This window comes from Mastomys coucha, unplaced genomic scaffold (genome assembly GCF_008632895.1).
Source record: "Mastomys coucha isolate ucsf_1 unplaced genomic scaffold, UCSF_Mcou_1 pScaffold12, whole genome shotgun sequence".
Classification (NCBI taxonomy): Eukaryota; Metazoa; Chordata; class Mammalia; order Rodentia; family Muridae; genus Mastomys; species Mastomys coucha.
In genome coordinates, this window is record NW_022196894.1 from 7,675,120 (window position 1) to 7,691,114 (window position 15,995).

Below are 15,995 nucleotides of genomic sequence, written 5' to 3' on the forward strand. Positions count from 1 at the left end.
CCACCCCATGGAGGTAACCAAGCCCTAACATGTGCCAGTTAGTATGTTTTCCATACCATCATCAGGGTACTGATGGTGACCCCCATTCTCCCTCCCTCACGTACCCCCCCATACTTCTCACCTCAACAAGCTGCAGCTTGCCCACACTCTTTCCTAGGTTTCTAAGCATCCTACCTCTTCAGGTTCATTTCTCCACTCTCCTCGTGGAGCCTACCTTGCAGGCACAGCATGCTGTGCACCCTTGCCTGCCCACCAACCACTGCCCTGCTAGTTCCCTGCCTCCTTGCTAGTCCCTGCCTCTGAAAACTATCAGGGCTGCAGGGAGAAAAGCTTTTCTGTGTCTTATCTTACACAAGCCCTCAGTCATCTGTCAGTGACCCCAAGGGCCTGATAAGGGTGCTAGACATGCTGAGGATCTCACCGCTCAAGTCTCTAATTCCAAAAGAAGCTGACCTCTCCTAGCTAATCATTTAACACCAAAGGGTGTCAATTACCATGAGAAGCCTCTTAATCACTCTAAATCTAAGAAATAGGGTAGAGAGAAAAGCTGTTTCCATATACCTCCCATTTGCAACTTATCATTCACTGTCCAAATACAAATACTATTTTGAAAACCAATTTATGGGGCCAGTAGGTAGTGCGGTACACTTTTAATCCTAGCACTTGGGAAGGACAGGCAAGTGGACCTCTTTGAGTTCCAGGCCAGCCAGGGCTACACAAGAGAGAACTCAGCAAAAAAAAATTTAAAGTGATAAATTGAATTCAGTCAACAGAACCTCGTAAAGTAGTAGGAGAGAGCTGATAACAGAATCGCCACCTACATACGCTGGCACATATGTATTCCCACTCATGGTGTGCACACATCCACATTAATAATCAATTAGAAAATAAAACCCAACTCACTTGGACACCAAGGCTTGGAGGCACTCCTGTAACCTAACTCTAGGAACTTGAGAGGTGGTGGCAGGAGGATCAGGAGTTCAAAACTAGACTAGACGGAACTATTTAAAATCCTGTCTCAAGCCAAAACGAAAAGACATTTGGTGAGCTCAGCCTACGAATACAGGCTATCATCACTACTTGGGAAGCAACTGTGAGAGGATCGCATGTTCAACTGTTCAAAATAAAAAGTAAAAACAGGCTGCATTTAGTTCAGAGGCATAGTGTCCACTTAACATGGACAAGATGCTGGGCTCAAGCCCCAGGACCCCACACACCAAAACAAAAACAAAACCGCTCTAAAACCCGGTTCCAATAACTCCTGATGGAGAAAGGACCACACCAAAACTATCAAAGTCATCTCTATGTAAAATCTTTTATTATAAGCAATATTGGTCCATACACTACACAATACCAGCAGTACAAGTTGAATCTTTCAAAAATTATTTAAACGGCGAAAAAAAAAAAAAAAACAAGAAATAAAGTTTGTGTCAATTGATTATTTTCAAAATGTTCTTGCTGTGCATGATCATCAGTTCCCTTACCACAGTGAGACAAACGTACAGAAAATACCCACTTAACAGACACTAGTGCTAAATGGGTATTTGGCTTAAAAATCTGAGTTAAGAAAAATCCTTTTTAGCAACCTACATACAGATAAGTAGCAGACTTTATTATATTAAATAAATTCATTCCACTAAGACACATAAGGAATTTCATCCATCACTTATTCTGATCCCAGTGTGCATTATTCTCTCATGGCCATGGTTCTTACCTCAGAGTCATCCTCAACCTTACCCTCTTCCCCAACACACCTCATCCAAACTTCTGTCCAACAGACAGCCACCTGGCAGCAAGTCACTTCACCATCTGATGCAGTGGCTCTGCAAGAGCTCAGCCAGGCCTGTCAAACAGCCTTTTCCTATCTACTGTGGGTTGCTGCTCAGGAGGGACGACAGATGCCAATCAAGCAGAAATCTGCAGCTCCTCTGCTACGTGCCTTTCAACTCTTCCAATTTTTCTGGTCAGTGCTCTGATTGGGTTACATAAAAGCCAGCATATTACTTTAAATCTTTAAACAAAAAACTATATTTTCCAAAGTCATTATCATTTGGGGCAATTAGGTGATCTTTCCGTGCTTTCTTGAGTTTCATCTGTAGGGCCTTCCTTCTTTCTTCCCATTCATGAAGTTCAGCATTTCCATGTGCAAATTTACAGCTGCTTCCTTCTATGCAGGAGCCATTCATATACCTATCAGGAGTATATGATGCAATTAGAAACAGTGTCATAACTCTTGAAAACACATTTTTCTCCAGCTGTATGTCCAATCTGCATATACCTTCTGCAGTCATAAAGCTGTCATTTTCCTTCTTTTTTTTTTTTGCTGCTGGGGATAAAACAAAGGGCCTCCTGCCTACTAAGCTCATGTTCCTTCTAACCAGAGAGCTGCATCCTAGACCCAGTGCGGAAGCGTCAGCCTGGGTATACAATGGGGAAATTAGTACTATAAACTATTTAAAAGTGTTCCATCAGCAAGTCCTGACTAGAGCTAGGGCCTAGCTCAGTGAGAAGTGCTGGACACAGAAGAGGTCACTGGGTGCCATCTCCATCGCTCTCCACCTGATTCCCTTCCTCTCTCACCCAAACTAAGCAAGGCTGCTGGAATCTAAGCTCCAATAGCCTTCTGTCCCTGCACTTCCTACTGGCAAACATGTCTGGCTTTTCACATGGATTACAGGGGCTTGAACTCAGGTCTTCATGGCTGTCCAGTAAGTAATGCTCATACCTGCTTGACCATCTTCCTTGCCTCGGTTTGGGGGTGGAGTATGTAAAAAGAAAAATATTTTAAGAATATTATGATATTTAAAATTATCCAACAAGATTCTTTATTCTTTTTTTCTTGTGATGTTGGCCCTTATACATCCTATAACTCTGATTATGTCTCCAAGTCAAAGGCTCTAAATTTAGTAATTAAATACAAATGGTAATTTTTTTTTTTTGAGGGAGGGTTGTTTGTTCAAAACAGGGCTTCTCTGTGCATCCCTGGCTGTCCTGGAACTCACTCTGTAGACCAGGCTGGCCTCAAACTCAGAGATCTGCCTGACTCTGTCTCCAGAGTGCTAGAACTAAAGGTGTGTGCCAGCCAGGCAGTGGTGGTGCACACCTTTAATCTCAGCACTTGGGAGGCAGAGGGATTTCTGAGTTTGAGGCCAGCCTGGTCTACAGAATAAGTTCTAGGACAGCCAGGGCTACACAGAGAAACCCTGTCTCAAAAAACAAACAAATAAACAAAAAACAAAACAAAAACAAAAAAAGGTGTGTGCCGCCACCAGCACCACTAGCACCACTCCTTGATTTTATTTTATAGGTATATGAATACGCCTGAGGATGTGTGAGACCAAAAGACCATGTCCAATCCCTTGAACTGAAGTTACAGGTGATTGTGAGGCACTTGATAATGTGTAATAAGAAGCAGATCTGGGGCCTCTCAAAAAGCAGCAGGTGCTCATGACTGCTAAGCCATACCTCCAACCCAATGCTATATTCTAAGTTTATATTTAAAATATAACTTAAAGGCCACTAATCTGATGAGCATTAGTTATGAGCAGAGACATGACAGAGCTCTGAAACTCCAAAGGTGGTGAGGGAGAGTGTGGAAAGGTGTACCTGGAGAGCGTTCCTGGGCATTCCAGTGCCTGCCAGGTCACAGCACCATTATGAGACTAACTGCCCACTTCCTACTCTGTCTGCAGACAGAAAGACCATGGAAGGGCCATGGGATCAACCCTCTCCATGGGGAATCTGCAGGGGCCTACACACCTCTCACAAATACTGAAGTACCCGGTGGGGAAGCGGTGCTGCCAGCAGTACTGGTCATCCTCAGTGTGGAAAACCTTCTCCTTGTGCTTCTCGGAGGAGATGTGGTCTTGCCATTGCTTCTCACTGTTACAGTTCTTCCCACACATCCAGCAGTGGAAGTCCACCTAGAGGGTGCAGGAAGATGTGCTGCTTGAGAGCCTGTACCTCCCATGCTGCCTGAACCCAGTCCAGGCTCCACTCTAGGCAAGGGGCATACAACCCAAAACCAAACAGCACCAGCACAGGACCAACTGCAGGATGGGAACAGAAGCTAGTGCACAAGAAGTCAAGTTCAGACAAGAAAGCCAGAGAAGCTGATGAACAAACGAGGTCATCTGAAAGGCAGTTAAGTATTCTGGGCAGAATTAACACCCTGAGGAAAAACAGGAGCTGCACAAGGTCGAGCAGGCCAGCTCTACAATAATAACCAGCAGCAATTCTACACAAGTGAGTCTCAACAACATTAGATTTGCATCAGGCACCCAGAGAGTAAAAATACTCACCTGTGTCCTAAGCATACACACACAAGACCAGGACAGACAACAGCCCTGCAGTGGTGATGGACATGGGTAAGATGCAGGGTTGAAAGTAGAAAAGGAGTGGCAGGAACACACATATACACAACACACACACACAGCTGCCAGGTGCTCAACACACCAGGCTGACTACAAATGAACAATAGCCACATAATAATGGTCAGGCATGGTGGCTCATGTCTATAATCCCAATGCTCTGGAGGCTAAGTAAAGATGATTGCTCAAATTCAAGATCAGCCCAGGCTACAGAATGAACCTCTGCCTTTCATTTAAAGGGGCGAGGCAGGGGCCACATCACTGATATATAAACATAGCATAGAGAAATATGCCAACCGGATCTGGTTCCTCTGGGAAGAACAGATATACTTCCAACTTTATCTGTAGTATTTTACAGACACAGAGCATTAATATCAGATAACTAGGACTGATGGGCTCAAGCCATTCATGTTTTCTTTACTTTTTACAAAGGTCTCACTGTGCAGCCTTAGCTGACCTAAAACTTGCTATAAGAGGCTGGCTTTGAACTCAAGAGATCACCTGCCTCTGCTTCCCAAGTGATGAGCCGAAAGGTGTGCATCTCTTCATGTGTCATGTTTGGCTTTTGAGACAGGTTCTCATGTAACCCAGGATGGCCTGCAATTTGCCAGGCATCCAAAGATGATCTTGGATTTCTGGCCCTTCAGTCTGGAACTCTCAAGTGTGCTGGGATTAAAAGCATGCACCACTACATCCAGTTTATGCGGTACTAGAGATTAAACCCAGAGTATTATGATTAAGCAAGGATTCTACCAACTGGGCTACGACCCAACCTAGCTTCTTTATAGTTTTAAAATTAAGATTTTAAGGAAGATAATTTCAGCACAAGGAGACTTAAGCTAAAGGCAAAAAAAGCACAGAACAAGAAAAAAAAGCCAGCGACAGAGACAGGCTGTGGGGCAGTTAGGCTTTGGAGAAGGGAAGCCCTGACACAGGCCGTGTGTGAGCAGTGCTACTTACAGTGACTTCTGCATAGTCTGTTGGCATGTGGATCTGCTTCCCGTTTTCTTTGCTACAGTGACTGGCTGTCTCGTCACTTTTTTCAGTTTTTTGGTTCTTCAGCCAGAGTTCATAAAATTGTTCTATATCATGTACTAAAGAAAAAGGAACTGTGTTCAGCAACAACCACAAAATGCCATTCAAATACACATAAGCATGTAGACTGCTTATTAGTTGCTACACCTTCAAAACAAATGTGGTGTACATCTTTACTCAAAGTACTCGGGAGGCAGAGGCAGATGGATCTCTGAATTTGAGGTCAGCCTGGTTTACAGATTGAGTTCTAGGACAGCAAGAGCTATATAGAGAAACCCTGTCTTAAAAAACACAAGGGCTGGAGAGATGGCTCAGTGGTTAAGAGCACCAACTGCTCTTCCAGAGGTCCTGAGTTCAATTCCCAGCGGCCACATGGTGGCTCATAACCATCTGTAATGGGACCCGATGCCCTCTTCTGGTGTGTCTGAAGCAGCTACAGTATACTTATATAAATACAATAAATCAATCTTAAAAAAAAAAAAAGAAAAACAAAACAAACAAGTCTGTAATAAAACTATTTTGATTCAAAAGTGAAATGTTATCTGAAGCACCTCTCAAACTCCTGTCTATCTGATGGCCACAACTGATCCTATCCAGAGTCCCAGAGGAACTGAGCCGTCCTGGACAACTTTTAAGGAGGTGGCCTATTCTATGCAGGCTGTATAAGCACAGACTCACACCAAATGTGGCCTAACCAAATCCACATCAGAAGTCAGCTTCCACACCAAGGAGACTGTGCTTATGTCCCCAGCCAGCAGCAGCAGGACCACTCAAGCTGCAGCCAGCAGCAGCAGGACCACTCAAGCTGCAGCCAGCAGCAGCAGGACCACTCAAGCTGCAGCCGAAACATGGGAACTGAGTGTGCAGGTATCGAGGACAGAGAGCATGAACTTACTTTTGTTATCCTTCATGTAAGTCCACACTTCCCGTTCCTCAGGACTATGAGCAAAGGAACAGTTGCCAACATACTGACACTTTTTTCTATTAGCAATATGGTTGCACAGCTGTGTGGAAAAAAAAAAATATATATATATATATAAAATATACACACATACACACACAGCACACACATATGCATGCATGCATGCACACATACACACACATATACACTAAAGACATGGCATTACTTAGTATAACTAATTTTACATTAAGCAAAATAAGTCTTAGGATCAGTGCTAATACTTAGTAGTACAAATTTTAAGATTAATTCTTTTTAAACGGACCATAAGCCCAAAATACATGATAGTGATAGCAAACATTCCTATTTCAGAAAGTTTCCCAAAGAAAGTGAAGCACAGAATTAAGGAGTACAAATTTCCTACAAAACCACATACTAGGGATCTCATCTCATCTCTGCAGTGAACATCTGATACTCTCTCTGTCAAGTGGCTACTGCTCTCCTCCTATAATATTCACGATGCCTCCACGTCAGAACTGGGGACAGAAAGAGAATGCAGCTCGCTTCACAGGTTACTAGACAGCGCCAGGAAGCTTCCAGACTCAAAGTGCTAACGACCTCACATGGACAGCTAACCTTAGCCACAAGTCTAGATACAGTGTATCTGAAGACACCTGCTGCACTAACCAGATCAGCCAGTTAAGAGGCTTTCCAACAGCACTCTTCTAGCAAGTGGAATTTAACTAACAACGGAACAGGGAGGCTCGAGTAGGAGAATGAACTGACAGCAATCAACAGTCTCCAAGAAACAGGAGGAGCTCAGTCTCCAAGGAAGCCCATTCCTAGGTCTCTGCAGCTGGCTGGCTGTGATGCAGCAAAAACTCTTAACCGCTAACTGGGCTGTGTGCTCTTCACAGGAACTGGTCTTTCCCACTACTTACTTACCTTACAGAACAGTGAATGCTCAGCATCTGCTTTTGCAAAACTCTCAACACTACATTTTCTCCTGGGATGAAAATAGGTAACCCTGCATGAAAACCTACATGAGGCCAGCAGTCTATGTATTAAGTCAGCTTGATCAGGGACTTGGGTACATTCTTTTTGTTTGTTTTGTTTGAGACTTTGAGAAGGGGTCATGTAGCTCTGGCTGGCCTTAAGCCAGGATAGCCTTAAACTTTGTGGTGACTCTTGTGCTGGAGTTACAGATGTGAACTGCCACCCCTGCCTTAGCCAGTCACCCAAAGATAAGGAAGAGGGAGCATGAAGCACAAGGCTGGGCACTGTACTGGGTGTCAGAGACCCCTATAACAGAGCACTGTCCTTATGACATGATGAGCCCATTTACCAGGTAGGCAAATGAAGCCACAGAATATTACAGGCCCCTTCTGAAAGAGGGTGTTTCTACCTTCCCACAATCTCTAAACCACATACATACACACACTCCCCACAATCTCTACACACACACACACACACACACACACACACACACACACACCCTCCCCACAATCTCTACACACACACACACAAAGAACTGGGTCCCTACAACATCTAACATGGTTGGGGAAAGAGTCAATAAAGCTGTTGAAGTTACATTAGAATAGAGCTCACCACACTCAAGTCTAAAGACAAATCAACAATCCTAGGCAACACCTCAGGAACTACAAAAAGAACAAGTTATTTGTTTTGGCAGTTCTGGGGATTGAACTCAGGACCTCACACATGCTAGACAAGTTCTCTATCACTGAGCTACAACCCAGCCCAGTTGCCCTGTTTTAGCCAACTCTAATAACACATCCTCATCCTTTATGGCCCAAGATATCAAGGTTCCTCTAAATCTCCTTTTCACATAAAGGTCTCTGCTTCCACTCAGTTAAAGCAGATCATTGCCTAGCAAGGACTGGCCTTGTGACTTGCACTAAGCTTCACAAAGGTACAAGACACATAGGAGATGCAACATTCATCGTGTGCTTCCTCTACTTTCTCAGCCACAAAGAGGACCACGTGCCTGGCTTCTCTGATGAGACATTCTGGCATGCTGCTTGTCAATACTCCACCTGTCCCTATCTGTTACATCACATAGTATGATGCTTCTGGACTCTTTCACACAGTCTTATAAAAAGACAAGTCCATAGATAACAAGTGACCTGCCTGATTATTGGTATTGGTTTTTTTTTTTTTTAAGATTTATTTATTTATTTTATGTGTATGAATACACGTAGCTGTACAGATAACTGTGAGCCATCATGTGGCTGCTGGGAATTGAGCTTGCTCGGGCCCACTCACTCTGGCATAATACACTGTAGCTGTCTTCAGACGCACCAGAAGAGGGCATCAGATCTCATCATGAATGGTTATGAGCCACCATGTGGTTGCTGGAATCCGAACTCAGGACCTTTGGAAGAGCAGTCAATGCTCTTAACCCGCTGAGCCATCTCTCCAACCCCCGATTATTGGTATTGTTGTGGCCACTTAAGTCCCTCCCAAAACAAGAGGCGCTGCTGCATGAGTGAAAAACGATCCATCTGCTAAGATGGTGTGGTGTTCTCTTCCCAAGAGGTGTGGAGAGCATGAGTGCGCATCACTGGCACTGACGTTCTCTTCTGGGCCACCTTAACAAGTCTTATATCTTTGAGTGTCTTTGTGTGTGTGTTGGGGGGGTGGGGCTGAGACAGGGTTTCTCTTTGTAGAAACCTGGCTGTCCTGGAATGACCTCTGTAGACCAGGATGACCTCCAACTCGCAGAGATCCTCCTGCCTCTGCCTCCCGAGTACAGGGATTAAAGCAGTGTGCCACCACTGCCTGGCATCTTTGAGTGGCTTTTAGCTTGCATTTTGTGTTGTAGTGAAACAACCAAGGTGCAACAGAAAAAATGAGAGCAACTGCGTCTAGCATTGCTGACAAGAAAGGTGGCCCTGGCTTCACCTCCAACTCAGACAAAATAAAAGGAAATCCTCATTTAGTCTCCAAAATAAACCCTTTGAAAAATTAATTAAATTATGCACTAACTTTCCCTCAGCTCTGGTTATCTGTTGACTCTGTCTACGTAACCGTTGAAGTACCAGTCAATACGAAAACTGTTAGTCACACACACCAAGGAGCAAGGAAGAAAACCAAACAGCTTCAATTTCATCACAACTGAGGAGCAGTACTTAAAGGGCTTTGAGCTTCAGTCTGAATTAGCACTACTTTCTAGTAATTGGAAATGCCTAATTATAAAAAGTGGCTTAAAAATTACGTATGTACATCAAACTGTAAAGGCATTTGTTTCTTTGTGGGGAGAGGACGGATGTTCATCCACTTCTTACGTTCAAAAGACATAGCTCTCATTGCACGACGTTCTTTGGTCCACCTAAAAAAGATGGAGTTCAGAAAAAAAACAACACTTGGACAAAACCATCACATAAAAGGCAAGCACAGTATGGGCACCCAGAGGGCCAGAGTCGTCTTCTCAACCCTTCTAAGAGATGCTCTGTGCATCTATTGGCTCACTTCCTCTTGACACTTTTCAGCATTCAGTATAAACGAAACAAAGAAAGTGGTAAAATCAAACAAAACACTACTCATGAAATATCAGCTACTAGGTCCTCCAGAGCCACTTCCTTTTCATTTGTTACCAAAGCTAATTCCTGTGTCCTGACTCCTCTCTCCCACGACTGGACCCTACGGAGCGCAGGGACTTGCAGGCACCCACACATACTTACGAGTGCTGTGCTTTGGCACTGCAGTACTTCCTGTTCCTGTCTGGTTCAATGACTTGGCCATTTCTCAGACACTGAGCACATACAAACTTTATCTCCATGTTAAGTAATCCAGGCATTATTTGATTACCAAGGACCTTGAACAATAAAAGACCAATTACAATAGAAACCACTTTTCTAAAAACAGCATTTTGTACCAGCACAGTTGTCTAGCTCTATGACTTAACAAATACATATATGATAGTTAAACTAAACTGTCTCAAATATGCAAAAGAATCTGATACAAAGATTACAGACATAAATGTCAAACCTCAACTGAGAGAAGCTAGTTGTGAAACTCAGTGGCTTTTGAGTGGGTCAAGGAGAGCAATGGATAAGCAATTTAAACCATGTAGGGCACAACACTTCAAAGCGTAACCTATTACTGTAGCCAAGAATTGCCAGAGGCCAAGGCCCAGTGTTTTCCCAAATGAGCTAAATAGGAAAACTGTGTCCTATATCACTGGCAGATATCACAGGCTGCCTATCCTTGTTTATGGCAATCAATCAGCTGCAAATGTGTTTTCACAGAAGAGTTACTGAACTGAGCAAGCAGTAAGTAAAGGACTGCAAGTATGAACCTGAATCTATACTAAATCCAGCAGCAGCTGGGCAACTCCCCAAGGGCACCCAGCTCACAGGGACAGGGAAATACCTGCACTCCAGGCAGGCTCGCTTCCACGCTTCTCCAGTATTGTTTGGATTGGTGAGCAATTTCATCATGGGAGATACCTAGGAAATGTACAAGTTTCTCTTAAAGAACACATCACTGTACCCAGTCATCTGGTTTCAGTCAGCCTAAGAGAATTCTTAACTCTCCAGGTCTCAGGCAGCCTGATCCATCAAGGATGTATATTGCATCACATTTTTTTTTTTTTTGGTTTTTTCGAGACAGGGTTTCTCTGTGTAGTCCTGGCTGTCCTGGAACTCACTCTGTAGACCAGACTGGCCTCGAACTCAGAAATCCGCCTGCCTCTGCCTCCCAAGTGCTGGGATTAAAGGCGTGCGCCACCACCACCCGGCTGCATCACATTTTTTAAATGGAGTATTTACAAGCACAGTTCTTTATGTCTTCTGAGGAATCCTTTCCCCATTCATAAAATCCATGCTACATGTACAAATTTGTGTTGATGATTAATTGTATGAAAACACATCCAAAATAGTTAATTCTTTAAAAATACAAACAAACAAACATTATAGTGCTGAGCAAGGGGGCCCAGTCCTATAGTCTCAACCACTAAGGAAGCTGAGGTAGGATTCCACATCAGGTCTGCTGGGGCTACAGAGTGAGTTCAAGGGCAGCCCAAGAATGGAGTAGTGACCTAGCTGACATCAACAGCAAAGAGGACAAGAGATAAAGCTTAGTGGTTGAGAGCTTGCCTAGAGTACATAGGGCCCTAAGTCCAATCCCACTAGAGGGATGGAACTGCATACTTACATTTTTTTATTACATGTAATTTATTTACTCTGTGTCTGTGCTCACGTGGAGCTCAGAAGACAGGGTGCATGTCAGTTTTCTCCTTTCACATGGATTGAAGGAATCCAACTCACTCATGATTGGCACAAGTGCCTTTCCCCACCAAGACATCTCACCAGCCCCAAACTGTTATCAAATGAGCTGGCTAAAAAGTGTGGCTCTCCTTACTACTGTTCTGCCCCCACCCCATCCCCAACTTCTCTCTCACACAGGGACAGTAACACACCGACACACACCCACCTCTTTCATTTTGCATTATCCAGACTTTCAGTTCAATAAGACTATGGGCATAGAAGCACTCATCTTCCCTCACACAGCCATAACGGACTTCATGTCGACATAAATCAAGTTGACATTGTTTATGAAAAGAACGTATTTTGGAATATTTTACTGTGGTCTCTCTCAAAATGTGGACAAGGCACCTAAGACAAAAACCAAGTACATTGTAACACTGACTGCTCTGCCAACTTTGAAAACTATACATGAATGCGTACATACATATACATACAATGTCAAGTGCTAGTCTGAAAAGCCATTTTATTAAAGGTAGTACCAGAAAAAAAATTACACATGCAACTCTTAACGGTATAATTATAGTTTAAACAACAACAACAAAGTCATAAATGGATGTCATGAGAAGCTATAAATTAATGGACTTTTCTATACTAAGTAATCAGTCTAGTTAATTTAGTACTTAATTCTCAGACAAATGAACAAAAATACTTTTTAACTTTTTCTACTGTTTTTTTAGTGTGTGCGCGCGCACGTGCGCACATGAATACACACACACACACACACACACACACACACACACACACACACACACACACACACGGGATTAAAGGAATGCACCACCACTGTCCAGCTCACTGTTTTGCTTTTGGCTGGTTTCTCATTATAAAACACCTGCTGCCCTAGCTTGCTATGTAGGTTAGGTTAGACTCAAATTTGTGGTTCTTCTGACTCTGCCTCCTGAGTGCTGAGATTATAGGCATGTGCCATAACACCTAGCTAAAAGACATTTTAAAATAGTTATTACCTCTCAAAACAGCAGAAGGGCAAAAGAAATGCCTTCTACTGACTTTTTCCCTTTTCTTGAAGGCAGTGTGCTCTCACTATGGAGTCCTAGCTGACCTGAAGTTCAGAGGTAACCTGCCTTCAGATCCTCTGCTGTGTAACCATGTGCACCTCCATATCTAGTCTACTGTTGCCTTTACTGGATCTAAGAACATGGATCTTTGTCACTATAAAAAATAAATCACCAACATACTTATTGTCCTCAAATTCATGCTTCGTGACCGGGTGAGAACAGGCAGTGGAATTATCTTTATTTCTTTTACTTATCATCCTAGGTTTATGATCAAAACATTTCTGAAATAGAAAGAAAAGAAGGATTATCACACAAATAAACACAAGTCTAAGTTCTGTGCCCAGAATACTGCCTTAGTTTCAGTATCTTTATACATTTATAATGAATAATTTGTACCAAATGATACTCGGCACGAGACCGTACTAATATACACACTGCTCTGGTTGATTTGAGACATGATCTCTATAGTCCACCACACTGGCTTTGAAACTTAAGAGTAATGCTCCTGCCTCAGACTTCTGAGCACTGGTACTGCAGGCATGTATCACCAAGCCCAGGTTTCTCTCATTCTTTCAAAGAGCAGGAGTAGCTACTGGCTTAACCCTCATAGAAACGGGCCTGCCTTTACCTCCCAAGAGTGCCAGGATAAAGGTGTATATACCATGCCTGAACAGACTTTCTTTTAGTTTGGTTTTTGATGAGAAAAGTAGCCTTAGCTGGCCTGGAGCTCACTATATAGACCAGGCTGGCCTGGAACTCAGAGAGATCTGTCTGCTTCTGTCTCTCAAGTGCTACGGTTAAAGACACGTGCCATAGCACCCAGCCACATTTTTAATGCAGTGCTGAGGCCCCCATGCACACTAGGCTCTCCAATGAGTTATACTTTCCACCACTCTCACCAAATTTGACAGTAGAAAATGAGTTGTGGAGAAATCACCTCACAAAGGAATATAAACTCTCCAAGATGCTCTTGGAGAATTTTGACCACAGTAAGGCTGATCTTTCCATTGCCACCAAAGAAAGCCTCTCGACTGAATGCCCCTTTTCTTTCCAGGGTCCACACATCTATCTCTTCTTGGCAATAAGCAAAAGTGCAGTGGCCAGAATATCTGCATTCGTCCTCTGCAGCAACATCTGGAAAGGCAGGAGAGACAGACACTGTTTTTCCAGAGCCAATGAATGGCAAGCAGAGTTACAGTATCAGCAGAACATCCCAGGTGATTCAGGTAATTCAAGCAGGAAAGTCGCTCCAGTGCAGGATGGGATGGAACTCCGTCTTCCAGCTGAACTGGTTTTGATGGCAATGGGGAGAAGACGCAGGGCCACATCAAGGTTAAAAAACGTTTTATGGGGAAAATGAGACACCAGACAGAAATGGGGTTAAACTACCAAAGCATGTGTTACATATGTGTGAAAATGTCATTGTAAAGAGTCATGCTCTCATAAAAACATCGGACTGAAGAGAAGGCTTAGCAATTAAAAAGCACTGGCTGCTCGTGCAGAAGCCTGGGGTTGCACTCCCAGCATCCCACTGTGGCTCACCACCTTTGGAACTGCTCTGGACTGTGCAGGCCCTGAACTTACAGGTACACAGACATATATGCACGTAAACACTCATCTACACAAAAAAAAAGAAAATAAAAACAAAAAGTAAACTACACGTGGAAACAGTGGTTTCCTTTCTTTTTTCGTCATTTCTTAGTGGCTTCCAAAGCTCGTTCAGATGGGGCTTACACTGAATACAAGCCTTCTTGGACGCTCACTCAGAGCTTCCTCAGTGCTGTAATTCTATGGAGATGAACTGAGTTCCATGTTTAAAACCCAATCTAGGCCTTGTCTCCACAGACTAGGAAATATATAAAAGATGTTTAAAAAAAAAAAAAAAACAGCAAAAACAACAAAAATATGAACTGACCTGATTCAACACACTGCTGTGCTCTGGGTCTAACCATCTTTCTCATTACTTTCTGTTTTCTGTTTTTAAATATTTATTTATTATGTGCACTGGTGTTCTGCATGCATGTATGTCTGTGTGAGGATGCCAGACTTCCTGGAGCTGAAGCTACAGACAGTTGTGAGCTGCCTGGGAACTGAACTCAGGTCCTCTGAAGAGCAGCCAGAAGTTGTAACCACTGAGCCATCTCTCCACACCCTAAACAGTTTAACAGGAAATATTGGAACAAATGTAGCCGACAGGTACAGACGACAAGGCCTGGGGTCAGCAGAGTGATTCTCCCAAAGTTGGTTAGTCATGTAACATACACCAATTAATGAATTACAATAAAGTACCTTTGCATATATAATATGGTCCTTCATAATTTGTTTTTGTTGGTCTTGGGCGTATTTTTTTCCATGATTTATCTTCAACATTTTTTATCCTACCAATTAAAATATCTTTCTTACATTTATGATCTAAATTTGCATGGTATGTGAAATCCATTAACTTAGGGCCTGAAAAAGACATAAAGAAGATTATTCATTTTTGGAGCAGAACAAGTCCCTTTCAATTGTATGGGCTGTTTATAAGCAGTCACGAGCAGGTGAACATTGACCACCACAGGCTGGAAATCCCATCAGAAACAAACAGGCTGCCAGAAACTTGTGCCTTGTCCATGGAGCAGCAGTGCTGCCGAAATTATCTAAAAAGGAACTCTACCTGCTCATAAAAGCAGAAACAGGCAACAATTTGAATAGCTTCTAGAGCAGATATTGCCTGCTCCTCCCACTACTTCCTCCCTAACATCTTAAAGCCACCAGAGCCAGGGCTCTTTCACCTGGTCACGAGCACCTCACAGCTCACACCTGCTGCCCGCTAGTTTGGTGTGCTGACCTGATTTTACAAAGCAGATCTGGCAAGCTTGCCTCAGCTCGTGGGTTCCTTCGAGGGGATGCCTAGGAGTCCCTGATGAAAATGGTTTAGCGATCACATTTCCAAAAAAGTTTCCAAAGTCATTTCTAGGCTGACTTGTAATTCCCAGAATTTTTTCAGAGGCAAACAAACTACATGGTCCATTCATCTGCAAAAAGAGTAAGAAAACAAAACAAAACAAAAAAACAAACAAAACAAAACAGAAACAGGCAACAAATATTGTACTATCACTAAAAGAGACCTGAATTCCTGTGGAGAGTAGACCAAGGCTGCCGCCATCCTATTCCAGTGCACTTCTCTACGACAATCTGTCCATTTCTACATTTGCATCTTTCGACGCTGGGCCCCTTTAGTGATCCTCTAATGGCTGTTACTAATGACAACTGTTCTGCTTCCACAGGACACGAATTTTATATGCTCTGCTCTCTGTCTCCTTACTGTGTTAGGCTGCCCTAAAGCTTGGACTATCTGCAATGGTGATTCCTTTGCTCTGACAGATCCAGTCACACACTCAAAACA

The 15,995-nt window shown here is 43.2% G+C and overlaps 1 protein-coding gene across 5 annotated transcripts in view; it reads right to left on the reverse strand.

The window, feature by feature from the left end:
• Nucleotides 1-1,296: 1,296 nt before the first annotated feature.
• Zc3h7a (zinc finger CCCH-type containing 7A) overlaps nt 1,297-15,995 on the reverse strand; it is a 37,787-nt gene continuing 23,088 nt past the window's right edge. For 4 of the 5 annotated variants that reach the window (XM_031362693.1, XM_031362722.1, XM_031362703.1 and 1 more), the window contains 12 exons: nt 15,438-15,624; nt 14,897-15,058; nt 13,545-13,741; nt 12,788-12,888; nt 11,758-11,939; nt 10,696-10,772; nt 10,005-10,138; nt 9,547-9,652; nt 6,301-6,409; nt 5,331-5,464; nt 3,760-3,923; nt 1,297-2,190 (listed from right to left, as the gene is read on the reverse strand). In XM_031362693.1, coding sequence (XP_031218553.1) covers nt 2,001-2,190; nt 3,760-3,923; nt 5,331-5,464; nt 6,301-6,409; nt 9,547-9,652; nt 10,005-10,138; nt 10,696-10,772; nt 11,758-11,939; nt 12,788-12,888; nt 13,545-13,741; nt 14,897-15,058; nt 15,438-15,624 — 1,743 coding nt within the window. In that variant the 3' untranslated portion in view covers nt 1,297-2,000. The remainder of the gene's footprint in view (nt 2,191-3,759; nt 3,924-5,330; nt 5,465-6,300; nt 6,410-9,546; nt 9,653-10,004; nt 10,139-10,695; nt 10,773-11,757; nt 11,940-12,787; nt 12,889-13,544; nt 13,742-14,896; nt 15,059-15,437; nt 15,625-15,995) is intronic. The other variant, XR_004116470.1, reaches the window with a different exon arrangement.